Below are 13,283 nucleotides of genomic sequence, written 5' to 3'. Positions count from 1 at the left end.
CTTGATTCAGATAGTGTGGGTCATCCTAAAGGGAATTAAGATAATGTGGTCTAAAACCCAATCATTGAGTCTAATTCCAAAATTAGAATGAGCCTTATTAATGGAGGATGTGATAATTCTCGTGTGTCATTTTGTGTGTCATTTTGTTTAGTGAAAACTGTTAGAGAGTTTCAAACTAGAGGGGGGACTTTTGGTTGGAACCATATCTTTAGAAAAGCAAACCAAGTGGTGGACGTACTTGCAAAATATGGTTTAGCTGGCGAGTGGCGAGGGACAAATTCATAATTTTCATTTTCCGCCTAATTTTATCAATGGCCGATTATGATTGATGTAATTGGAACTTTAATAAAACTTGGGGTGCCTTAGCCCAATCCCCGCACCCCAACTAGACTTGTAAAGTTATGCCTCAACCAAAAAACATCATGTAAGGACCAAGATAGCAAATCATGTAAGGACCAAGATAGCAAATCTGAAATCCCTATTAGGCCCGCCGCATATGAATCATCAATTTATACACTCATATTGAGGTTTTATCACAATCTTAATAATTGTGAATACACTTTTTATTTAAAGAAATAATTGATAAGGCAATTTCTTAACTTTTTCAAAAATCTTAAATGAGAATATTAAATTTTGATGTTTAGTATTAGTTTTTTAAGAAAATCATTAAAAACCTACCATTTCTATTTTTTTAACTTTCTGTTAGATTATCATTTTGTTCATGTTTTTCTGTTGTATTTTATGCATTTTGTTTTGAAACGCGTCCGACATTTTTTTGGACGAGGGATAACAACAAAAAATAGATAGATGTTATGAGGAGAATCGAAAGATTTCATTTGCATAGATAGAAGGCAGAGAGCTATACTAGAGTCACCAGAAGTGAATGTTCAAAGGAAAAACGAATGAGATAAATGATACGGTGAGTTTTGATGAGTTGATCTCAGCCATTCATTTTAATCCTCTAAGGTGTACATTAATTAAACTGGATACTATCCAGCTCTTTGCAAATTGAGCGAAGCTTTTCTTCTATTCTATTTCGCTTGTCCACTTTCTCTCTCTTTCCATCGCTTTCTGGTTCCGATTTAGGGCTCCTTGACTCACATCACAACCTTATCGTTCTTCAGGTACTCTCTCCCTCCCTTTTGTTTCTTCCTCTTCGCGCTCCTTGATCCCCAATTTCATCATTTTCTTCATTCCGATCCTCCTCCTTCACCGTCACTGCATAACGTTCTCATCACTAATCACTCATACAATTTTATTTCGCTCGCTGTTAGGTTTCTCTGTGACACTTCCCGCACTTGAATTTTACTGTGGCTTTATTATTTTTCACTTCAATCTGAACGGAACCAGGACTGTAAAATTCGTCTGTCGATCAATTTACGTGGAATTGCTTGAATTTGTGGTTGATGATTAGGGACCAGGACATGTAATTCTGTTGAATTTTGTATCGATCAATGCTGCATTTGTTCAAACCTTGTAATTTTACTTGTTCTTAATTTGTCTCAAGTCCTTCATCATTTTGCGCATTCTGTTTCAACTACATTTTCTTCTTTGCAATTTTGCATATTGATTTCATGTTTTGCTTCTAGAGTCTGCACATCCTTAAACCACAACACAAAGAGGATAAACATGTGTTTATATCTGATAACATAAGGGTTAAGGCCGAATGTAACTATAAATTTTACTGTATGAACTGTTGTGCTTACTCTGTTAGTTTGTTATAGAGTTGGATGCTTCCTTCCAACTGAATCTTATCTCATCTGATGTTTTTTTTTTGGCATTTTATTGCACTCAGGTTATTGATTGGTTTTGAGGACAGGAACTTTACATTGTTCACACATCTATTGAAGAAAAAAAGGGACTGGTGTTTTTCAGTGTAGTGATGACATTTGGCTTGACGCATTGAAATTTATGCAATGTCGAGCTTACTTAATGTAATTCCTTATGTCCTGCAAAGCAAGAGGCTATGTTCGATAGTCTATCTCATGGATACCAAGTTGTTATAATTGAGAATTTTGATTCATCTTCATAAATTGAATATGTTTTTCTTTTCTTTCTTTTTTAATTTCTAGATTGAAGTGTCTTATATGATGGGGTGTGTGCGATTGTTTTTCTCAACCATCAATTGTTAGTCTGAAGTTCTTGCTTGTATATTTTAATTAAATTCAAGTTTAATCTCCTTGTCATTTCTGTTTCTTGTTCTTTGGTACATGTTGTTTACATTCTTGCATGATTGTGTGATTTGAATTGTTTAGGGGATTACATCTGGCCGAAATATGCTGTTAAACATCAATCTGACATGCTATAGGATTATTATGTTTCACATTAATGTGTAGATTAGAATGTTTCACAGACATTTTGATAAACCAGAGTTTGGATATTTAAGATATATCTGAGGATCAAAGTAGCACACTAGCATGTAGAAAAATAGACCTAGAGTCCTCCTCTGCCTTTAACAATAAGCTTGGAGTACTCCTCTGGGGCAGAATCTGACTAGGACTTCAGATGCTCTATGAGGAAGAGGAAAAGGAAATGCCAAATATTATAATCATGCTAAAGGTCTGAATAAAGCACCCAAAGGGTATTTATTACTAATCATTAAAAAAATCTAGATAAGTCAAAGTAAAATATATAATACAAACTAAAACTAATGTTACCCCATTGCTAGGAGGCTTCTTGCTATGCAAAGGTATGGGGGAGGGTTGTATGCAGCCTTCTCCTTGCATATGCAAAGAGGTTGTTTCCAGATTTGAACTCATGACCAACCGGTCACCAAGGCACAACTTTACCGTTGTGCCAGAGCTTTCCCTCTAATGAAATTTAAAATCCAATTCAAATATTAATTTCTTAAAATATGAATTCCCCGTTGAATCAAGGCACAACGTATAATTAGGTTTAAATAACCTATTGGTCCCTGTAGTATAGGGTTGTTTTCATTTTGTTTCTCTTAATTTTTTTTTCTTGTTTTGGTCCCAATAATTTTTTGTTTTATTTTAGTCCCTGATGTTATTGTTTCAGTCCTTATAAAATTATAAAATTTTAATATAGGTTCCTCTTATGTTAGAAGATTTTCATTTTAGTTCTTGTCATTTAAAAAAGTAAAATAATAAGGACCAAAACAGGAAATTTTTTTAAGACCAAAACATGAATTTTAGTTGTTGTTTCTTGTAAGATATTGATTTCCACTTCTGGAATGTATCTATCTTCAACGTAAATTGTAACAGTGTTCTGTTTGCAGTCTTCTCTGAATGGGTCTGCTTCAAATCTTCCGGATGGTGCTGGGCGTTCTTTTGCTACGTCATTCTCTGGTCAGTCTGGTGTAGCCTCCCCAGTTTTTCATCACTCTGGTGGGGATATTTTGCTAGAGTCAATCCTTTTTCTCCTCCCCTTAGTTATATCATTGTCAGGTTCTTGCTGCAGGTTCTATTCAGGGATTGCACAACATTCATGGGAACTTTAATGTACCCAATATGCCCAGTACACTCACATCAAGAAACTCAACAATAAATAGTGTTCCAACTGGGGGAGGAGTTCAGCAACCTTCGGCAAGCCTTTCTAGTGGAAGATTTGCATCAAATAATCTACCTGTTGCTCTGTCACAGGTGAACTCATTTGTGTTTTAACTTTTAACATCTTGAGAGTAATACCTGAAATTTTGAGCATATTTAACTCTTCTGTCTGTCATTTTGTTTCTGCTGTTGTATAACTTGAAATGTTTTCATTTGTCTATCAATCGTATTTGCAGCTATCTCATGGAAGCTCCCATGGACATTCAGGAGTCAACAGCAGAGGAGGTATAAGTGTTGTAGGAAATCCTGGATTTAATAGTAGCACAAATGGAGTTGCTGGTCCTATTCCTGGGATTCTTCCAACTTCTGCTGCAATTGGTAACCGAAATGCTGTTCCAGGATTGGGAGTATCCCCAATTTTGGGAAATGCAGGTCCCCGAATCACTAGTTCGATGGGAAACATGGTCGGTGGAGGGAACATTGGGAGGATAAGCTCTGGAGGATTGTCTGTTCCAGGTCTTGCTTCTCGTCTAAATTTAAGTGGAAACACTGGATCTGGTGGTTTAGGTGTGCAAGGACAAAATAGATTGATGAGTGGTGTGCTTCCACAAGGTATGTATTTTGATAGTCACAAGAGTATTGAAGTGGTGTGTAAATCTTCTTGTAAGAAATATCTGATTATGTTTAGTTGAGTTTTGCTTCAAAACAGTTAGAATTTTGATATTAAAGCAATGCAAACTTTGTATTGTAACATTTCTTTTATGTTTAAAATTACTTTTATCCAGCAAAATTTATTGCTTCCTGCCGTTTTAAGGATGAATGTTTCATATCATACTAATTTGTAATGTTCACTGGTCAACATAACATTTCTTCAGCTGTGATCATTAGACATGTTTTTCTTAAATTGTTTTCTTTGAAGTTTAATTTCTTTATATATGATTTGTGGTAAGGATTAAGGAATAGTATTTTATCCAAACTCTAATAATCCTTAGCTGTTGCTTGCTAAGAAGCAAAGACACCTCTTATGTTTGAAGTGTCATACTGTTGGACACGTTTCTGACATGACACCTCCCCGACATTTGTTTTATGTGTCAGTTACTTCTCATTAAGTGTCCAATTAAAAGTTTATCTTTTGTCGGTTTGGACACTTATGCCGACATCTCTACACAATTTGGGCACGTCCAAATGAATGGTCCCACCCTAATATTATTAATTTTTTTTTCAATTTTTAATTTTTAGAAAAGTCAACTTGAAATATAATATAAAATATTAAAAAATAATACCTCACTTTTTTTTAGGCTTGTTATCATAGAAAAAGGTTAGAAAGTTTGTTTAAGAAGGTGAATATACCTTTCTCAATTGATATAACTTCATTTTCTTATTTTGGGATATTTTGTTAAGTGACTAAGTTCTTCCATTGTTGAATATCTCTTCATATTCTTTTGAGACTCATTATCACAAGAAAAAAGTTAGTATTATCAATCTAGATTTTTGCTAGAGTTTTTGTGTGTATATGCGGTGTCCTACACTTTTGACCTTGGCCATGTCAGAGTGTCCTTGTCGTGTCCAGTGATTTTTTGTTATAGTGTCCTTGTCGTGTCCTACACTTGTTTGTATATTTGTTCTCTTTTATGTCACTGTACAGAACCTTTGTTCTGCCAAATGAGATAAATTTTATGTATTGCTGTCATTTTTGAATGTTATATATTTGTCTGTCTCTGAAGTAGCAAAATGTACTAGAGATAGAGATACCTGTTGAAGAACTGCTTCTCTTTGAGATTTATATAAAATGTTTGATTGAATCATTTATTTATTTGATGGATGTTAAGTATTTAGTTCCCTTTAATATTGAGTGTATTTGATATATACATTAAATATGTTGCTTTGTGGTGCAACCACTTTTTGATTCAGGATCTCCACAGGTAATTTCAATGCTAGGAAATTCCTATCCTAGTGCTGGAGGTCCGCTTTCACAAAGTCATGTTCAAACAGTAAATAACTTGAACTCTATGGGGATGCTGAATGATGTGAATTCCGGTGACAGTACACCTTTTGACATCAATGACTTTCCTCAACTGACCAGTCGTCCTAGTTCTGCTGGTGGGCCTCAAGGACAGTTGGGTGTGTGAAGGAAAATGTTGTTTTGCTTGATACATTGTTCACCTTCTACAAAAAAGAATAATGTAAACTATAACTTTCAGGTTCTTTACGAAAACAGGGTCTTCCCATTGTCCAACAAAACCAAGAGTTTAGTATTCAAAATGAAGACTTCCCAGCTTTACCAGGATTCAAAGGTGTTGTATATTGTTTGTTTAATATATGTGAACTAATTAGTTATATATCTCTTGGTAGGAAATTTAGCAGCTTAATCATATTATTTTTGTTGTTTTGGAGATGACAAGAACAAAAGCCTTATTCTACTAGGTGAGGTCAACTATATGGATCACATGATGTCATTCAGCTTGGTTAAAGACCAAATCTTCGGAGATATTATTCACCATGAGATCTCCTTTAACAACTTACTCCAATGTCTTTGGTCTCCCTCTTCCCTTTTTCACAGGATTAAAAACCATACAATGTACTCTCCTCATTGGTCCTCCAGTGAACTTCTTTAACTTGTCCAAACCACCTTAACGAAATTGTCATCTTTCCCTCAATCGGTGCCTCACCAATATTTTTGTGTACAATCATTTTGTATTCTATCCTTTCTTGTGTGACCTCACATCCATTGTAACATTATCATTTTTGCTACTCTCATCTTTTTGTCTTGTTGTCCCCTTAAAGTCCAACATTCATTATCACAGAGTATATAGCTAGACGTATAACAGTACTCGTAAAATGAAATTTATGCAGCTTCTTGTGGAAGGGCTTCTGGATGTTTGCTTCATTAGGTGTTTGCATGTGGTTCTTAACGTTGTGCAGTATGCATCAGTGTTTTGTCCCACATTCTTCTGATTTTGATAGGAATAAGGGCTACATGCTTTCTGTGTATGGTATATATCTTTGTGATCATTCATACATTCAGTGAAGATGCTTCAATGGTTCCTGTTTTATTGTAAGGGAATTAACGATGTCTTAAAGTTTGCACTGATGAATCCTGGATGGCTTGTTTGGTTAACTTTGTTGTTTGTTCATGGAACTGAGAACTCTAATTGAGTGGAGGTTAGCCACTTGGCTTCAGCATTTTTTTTTTACCATAGAATTTGTACACAGGTGGTAATTCAGATTTTGCTATGGATATGTACCAGAAAGAACAACTTCATGATAATACTGTGTCAATGATGCAATCTCAACATTTCTCCGTGAGTTTCATGTTGCCAAAAATTAAGATATCTTTTCTATATACATTTTTCATGTTATGTTTATAATAATATTAATGGATCAAAATCCATTCTCAATCTTGTTTGCCTTTAATCTGCAGCAGATGGGGAGGTCTGCTGGTTTCAGTTTGGGAGGATCATATCCATCACATCGTACACAACAGCAACAGCAGCATGCCCCTTCTGTCAGTAGCAATGGTGTCTCATTTTCATCTGTAAACAATCAAGATCTTCTCCATCTGCATGGAACGGATATTTTTCCATCTTCACACTCAACATATCATTCCCAGGTCAGCAAATTTTCTACTTCTGAAAATGGGGCACTTCCTTTTGTATGGGAATGCATTATGCATCTCTTTATATATAACTTGCACTGAAACAGTGAAATTCTGTATTCCCACCAAAGCAAGTTCCTGACAGTCTTATGACTTCTGGTTTTTGGTTTAGACCAGTGGGCCTCCTGGCATTGGACTAAGGCCTCTGAATTCTCCAAATACGGTTTCTGGTATGGGTTCATATGACCAGCTTATCCAGCAGTATCAACAGCACCAGAACCAGTCCCAGTTCCGCCTTCAGCAGATGTCAGCTGCAAATCAGTCTTTTAGGGATCAGGGCATGAAGTCTATGCAAACTGCTCAATCTAGTCCAGATCCATTTGGTGCACTTGGCTTGTTCAGTGTAGTCCATATAAGTGATCCTAACCTGAAATATCTTGCTCATGGGATTGATCTTACAACACTTGGGTTGAATTTGAATTCATCAGAAAACCTTTACAAGACTTTTCGGTCCCCGTGGTCTGATGAACCAGCCAAGGGTGATCCAGAGTTCAGTGTGTTACAATGTTATTATGTTAAACAGCCTCCTGCTCTTCATGTGAGATGTTCTTTATTTTGCTTTATAATTTCATTGCCCTTATCTTTTGTGTTTTATTGAGGTCAAGTCTTTTTGTGTTATGCAGCAAGGTTATTTTTCAAAGTTTTCGGTGGAAACTTTGTTTTACATATTTTACAGGTGCTTTTTGAAAACTGATCTTGTTCACTTTCACATTGACTTGCTTGATATTATAATTAAGTAAAATTGATCTTTTATTGCAGCATGCCCAAAGATGAAGCACAACTATACGCGGCAAATGAACTGTATGTATTCACTCACATGCACCCTTTTTTGTTGTGTTGTTTTTGGATGATTTGGTCTTAGTTCTGAATTATTTTAGTCTGTAGAGTATTTAAATTGTTATTCTGTGTGTGTGTTTATTAATAGCAATAATTATTAACAAGGGTGGGTTATTGCTGGCAGTTACAAACGTGGTTGGTTTTATCATAAAGAGCATCGTTTATGGTTTATAAGAGTTCCCAACATGGAGCCGCTTGTCAAAACAAACACATACGAGAGAGGATCTTACCACTGTTTTGATCCAAACACATTTGAAACAGTCCGGAAGGTTTGTTTTTGTTTTTGTTTTTGTACTCATACTGCATGGACACATGCACGCACCCCAAGTTATATATTATCATTTTTTTTCCGATATAATAATTTAGGCCTCTAACGGACAGCCTTCTTGCAGGATAATTTTGTTCTTCATTATGAAATGGTGGAAAAGAGACCGTCTGTGCCTCAACATTGAGGAAGGAAAAAGAAAACCTTAAATGTAAAGTTTTTATTTATGGATTTAATTTTTAGGACGCAAGTCATTTTGAATCATTAGCGTTCCTTCAATTTGGCGTTTTTCTTACATTCTCGTAAATCTTGATGCATTGAGAGCTGTTATCCTTTTTACCCCAGCCATAATATAGTTAAAATAATGGACGTTAGGATAACCTGGCTGTCTGGAAGTGGCAGATATGGAATATCTGCCCAGTGCACACAGGAATTCACCCGACTCTTGGGTGTCTAGTATTAGCTCTTTACTGCGTATACAAACATTTAACTCCTCTGAAACGGAGCTCTTTCTAAAGATAAAAAAAAGTAAAAAACATTCATGGGAAAATTAACAGTTGATGTATTAGCATTATAGACTCATTAAAATTTACTCTTGATTTTAGTTTTAATGGTTATTATGCTTTAAAAGTGAATGTTCACCTTAGGAGAAAATATTGGGAATATGATTTTTAACACTATTCATACGAAGACAGCTGCAGACATTTTACATGACCACCTGGGAAGTAATGATCTGAATGGCTATTTCAATCAACCGAACCTTTCATCAACAAACTATTTCACAAGACCATAACAAAGACCAGATGTGTTCATGAGAAAGCAACGACTCAATAAATAACCCCACCTCCACCCCCTAAAGTGTACTTTCTTAAACTGCGAAGATGATGAAGTGTATAGGCAAGCGATTCACTGAGCATCGCAAATAAAATTACCAGATGGTTGAATTAAACCATATATGGTTATGTTTGAGAGTTGTGTTTTGGAGAGAAAGGGATGGAGGTTAAATATTTTACTTTTAAATTAAAAATTTATATTTTTTTTATAAAAAAAAAGATGGCTGAGAAATGAAAAATTTGTCTATTCCCTTTCTCTTTAGAAACTTAGCTACCAAATATACTATGGGAGTCAATTTGAATTCAAAGACAAATAGAGATAAGGAAAATGATTGAGTTTTGAGTTGTACTAATCTTGAAATCATTGGAACCGTATCAGCAATAGCAACATATTTTAGTATATTTTTTAAAGTATTATTGTTGGTTAAAATTTATTAAAATCATAAAATGATAAAATGTGTGTTACTAACATTTTTATATATATTAATTGTTGATCAAAACTAAACGAAAACATGTTTATAGCTGATTTGGTTGTTTATTTTTGCAAGTTGCCAGAGAAGATCGAAATGGATGATGCGGAATGAATTAATGTTCAACTATACATGCTTTGTTTCGATAGTTAGATATTCCACTTCGCTCTCTTGTTTACTTATTTATTAAGAATGGGACCTACTATTTACTATTATGATTTATTGAGCATGTTATTAGCATTAGCCATTTCTTGAGACATACAATTTAAGTTCCACTTTAGTTGAACATAATTCCATCTGGCCCTGTGCTTTTTAAAAAGAAGCAGCAAGAGTGAATTAGGAACAGGGTTGGTAAGCTCTAAATCGCATACATTTTCTTATAATACTCACTGTTTAGTAGCTCAGAATCTGAAAAAGCCGACACTGAAAAAGACTTTGACTTGCTTTGCAACGAAGATTTCCGAATGCTCCTCAAATTGGAGGCCTCAATGCGATGCCTAATGACCCAGTAACACATAGTACCCAACGTTGTAGCCATTATGGTTGTCCCTATAATGGTCACTCCTATGGCCAGCCACTTCTCTTCCTTTCCCACCACAACAAAAGACAGTGCCAAGAATGCCACCGAAATAAGAACACAAGCCAGCCACATCAGCTTGTTAATCACAGCCATCATCTGCTTCTTTGCTTTGCTTTCTATAACCACGACCGAGGTTTGCACCACCACAACAGCCAAAGAGATAAACAGTGCGATGGAATCAAACACAAAGAAAATGATGAACGTGGCTTGGGGGGCTATGTTTGCTTCACCAAGGGACATTCCCGCAGGAATGTTATTTGGGTCATCAACAAATTGGCCAGGGACTGTGAAAATAGCAGCAAATGCCACGGTGGCAATTAGCACTGCCACCACAGTTGTGGAATTTATAGCATTGTTGAGTCCTTCTGCATGCATTTTGTTTATACGTTTGGCAATGCCTTGAACGCGTTTTCTGGTTTGGCGTGTGTGTTCCAACTGGTGGTGGACCTCGTGCTTTATGTCACTCACCGTTTGTTTCAACTCACGGGCTGTGGTAGCTGTTGTGCCCTGAGGGGGTTTTATGGTTCTTGCACTCTCAACACCGTGTTCAAGAAGAATGGCTTGCACGGCATGGTTTCCTGTTTTCTCAGCAGTGTCTACTGCTGTTTCACCACATCTGTTCACTGCACTTGTAACATTTTCCTTCTGTTCTAGAAGCAACTTTACAATCTGCACAAATAAATTAATTAAGATATGTAAGCATGACTCATGTTTAAAAGGTTTCTACACGGTTACAAATTGTTATGTTTTGACATTTTTAATAATTATCTTAAAAGTCATACTATCAATAATTTTTTATTAGTTAAGGATCTAATTTTTTTTTACACTACATAGAAATTGAACTCCATTCAAAAAATAAATAAATTAAACTATTTTTATAAATATTATATAACTTCACTTTTTAAAAACAATTGTCTTCCGTTCCCTCTCCCTCTAAAACTCCACTCCCTAGTACACCCTATATAACAAATCAAAATGTTGCCTAAATATAAGATTTGCCACTTTCGTATCTATAGTTATTGGAACTGGAAAACTACTCAAATCTTATGTACAAAATTGGCTCCTAGTTTGCTCTATGAAGACAATGCATCAGAATTTCATGACATGGAGGACAATAAGCAGTTAGGGGCCAAATGCATACTAGGTCAAAATAGCAATAATATACCAGATTTCATTACAAACATGAACCAAATCTCCTGGATTCTTTTCTAATCTCCATTGATGTCACGAACGAACTCAAGTACCAAATGTGTAACTTAAGATGCTTGTTTCAGGATCAAATAATTCAATCTGATAGTTGTAGCGATTACTAGAGAATACTGTGAGAACTGCTACGGAGAGCCAAATCATAGAAAAGACAAATTCATCGACAGCAGGGGTGGTGATCTAAATCACCATTCACTTGTCATCACAACATTATAAATACATGAAGCTCATGAGTAAATTTCTAATGAAATTTATGGCAAGCATGACCTAGTTTACCTGAGCCCTGCCTTTCCTGGTTGCTATGTGCAATGCTGTGTTCCCCTTACTATCAACCATGTTTATAGATGAGGGATCTGCTTTTATCAACTCCTCCACCACCTCAATGTTCTGTCCCTTCACTGCCATGTGAAGTGCTGTCTGGCCCTTCTTATCGGTCCGCGTTGCAACACCGGGCTCCTTCTCAAGAAGTGCTTTCACAACCACCAAATGTCCATTTCTTGCAGCAGAATGCAGAGCTGTTTTCCCATTACTTCTAGCAATGGTTGCCAGACTACTTCCAGCTTCCAATAGGAATTTCACTATCTCAGTGTGCCCTTGAATTGCAGCTGTGTGCAAAGCTGTGGTGTTGGATGGATCCACAGTCATCGACAACTCAGGATGACCCTCCATAAGGATCTTAAGTACATCTACAAGGCAAAGAGAACTGAGATTCCCTCTTAAAATCAAACAAGCAAGATAATGAGATAAAGCAAACCAACCACATTACCTAAATCCCCTTGTTTGGCAGCAATGTGCAATGCATCAAAACCATTTCTAGCCTTAATTCCAGCATCAGCAAGATCATAATACTGAATCATCTCCCTAACTACATCAACGTAACCATATTCAGCAGCAATATAAAGAGGCGTTTCTCCATCTTGATTCTGCTTGGCTAATAATTCATGCAATTCAGCCTCATCAGTTTCCAAAATGGTATCTTTCAGCACAGCCAAATTCCCTGCTCTTGCTGCAGAATGCAAAGGTGTATCATCCCTTTTTCCTGTCAATTGTTTTGTCATTTTTTTCCTTGTGGTGTTTACTGCCTGCATTGCTGGTGTTGCCATATTGGCTTCTTCACCTACCTATCAAATTCTACTCTTTATGATGCTCTAATTATTAGTATATCAAAACCTTCTTTTCTTCCTTTCTCCAAAATCCCAGATCAACACTAGCATCTTTCATTCCACAGCATCTCAACGGGGAGGATCATCCCAATCATTGTCAAATATAAGTATTTTTATTTATTAATTTCTTATCTCTTTTATCTTTCAAAAAAACTGATTTCTGTTCTTCCCGTGTCTGTTCACAAAAAGAAAAAGAGAAAGAAAAACGGGGTTAAAAACATTGTACCTAAATATGTTTTCTTATTGCATTATCATTGTCTTTAAAGAGAAAGAGATTGTAAAGAAGCAAATCAACCCCATTACCCATACCTCAGGCACAGAATTTGATAAAAGACAAAAAAGGGCAATTATTGTTGGGTTGAAGTATTCCTTGAATAATTATTATGTGAAAGAAACACAAAGAGAAAAAGGTTGAAAATGAAATTGACCTGGGGTTGAAGGAAGAAGCTCAACCCTCACCGTGAAAGCCATGGAAATATGAGATTTGAGGGGAGGTTTCAGGAAGGCAAGAGCTTGGCAGCACACCCTGTAAGGAACAGCATTCAGGATATGATATATATAAAAAGGTGTGGAAAAGTTACATGAGAAACTTAGAAAGCCAATAAATATGAATATTTTGGAGGAAGAGACAAGGATATTAGAAGAGCATGGATTATGAAATGAAACATGAAACGCACATGTAGCAACATTAACAACAACTTTATGCCAATCTAAATCACAGGCAGATCCTCATACACGCACCAAGCTCACCCATAAAGAAGCAAC

The 13,283-nt window shown here is 35.9% G+C and overlaps 2 protein-coding genes and 1 non-coding gene across 9 annotated transcripts; 1 reads left to right on the top strand and 2 right to left on the bottom strand.

Moving 5' to 3' along the window:
* Positions 1-991: 991 nt before the first annotated feature.
* Positions 992-8,646, top strand: LOC114387890 (probable NOT transcription complex subunit VIP2). Of its 7 annotated transcripts, none has more exons than XM_028348128.1 (15): positions 992-1,124; positions 1,796-1,934; positions 3,239-3,347; positions 3,421-3,602; positions 3,746-3,794; positions 3,909-4,121; positions 5,421-5,630; positions 5,711-5,803; positions 6,723-6,811; positions 6,934-7,119; positions 7,277-7,702; positions 7,788-7,840; positions 7,924-7,965; positions 8,126-8,270; positions 8,394-8,646. In XM_028348128.1, the coding sequence occupies exons 2-15, from the start codon at positions 1,917-1,919 to the stop codon at positions 8,451-8,453; spliced, it is 1,875 nt and encodes a 624-aa protein (XP_028203929.1). In that variant the 5' UTR covers positions 992-1,124; positions 1,796-1,916; the 3' UTR covers positions 8,454-8,646. The 7 variants fall into 7 exon arrangements, with proteins under 7 accessions (XP_028203929.1, XP_028203928.1, XP_028203926.1 ...); XM_028348127.1 differs by having other exon boundaries at positions 6,931-7,119; XM_028348125.1 differs by having other exon boundaries at positions 3,239-3,308; positions 3,746-4,121; positions 6,931-7,119.
* On the bottom strand, positions 3,267-3,347 carry LOC114388802. The gene has a single exon (XR_003661595.1). It is a non-coding gene; the product is annotated as a small nucleolar RNA snoR35 (small nucleolar RNA).
* A 1,135-nt stretch (positions 8,647-9,781) lies between the features above and the next one.
* LOC114387605 (ankyrin repeat-containing protein At5g02620-like) lies at positions 9,782-13,078 on the bottom strand. Its single transcript, XM_028347808.1, has 4 exons — positions 12,947-13,078; positions 12,122-12,693; positions 11,632-12,041; positions 9,782-10,818 (listed from the first exon to the last, which is right to left on the bottom strand). The coding sequence occupies exons 2-4, from the start codon at positions 12,456-12,458 to the stop codon at positions 9,928-9,930; spliced, it is 1,638 nt and encodes a 545-aa protein (XP_028203609.1). The 5' UTR covers positions 12,459-12,693; positions 12,947-13,078; the 3' UTR covers positions 9,782-9,927.
* Between the last annotated feature and the right edge of the window lie 205 nt (positions 13,079-13,283).

The sequence above is a fragment of the Glycine soja genome, chromosome 15, assembly GCF_004193775.1.
Source record: "Glycine soja cultivar W05 chromosome 15, ASM419377v2, whole genome shotgun sequence".
Lineage (NCBI taxonomy): Eukaryota > Viridiplantae > Streptophyta > Magnoliopsida > Fabales > Fabaceae > Glycine > Glycine soja.
The sequence above is the reverse complement of the archived record's forward strand: the minus strand, read 5'-3'. Positions and strand labels throughout refer to the sequence as shown.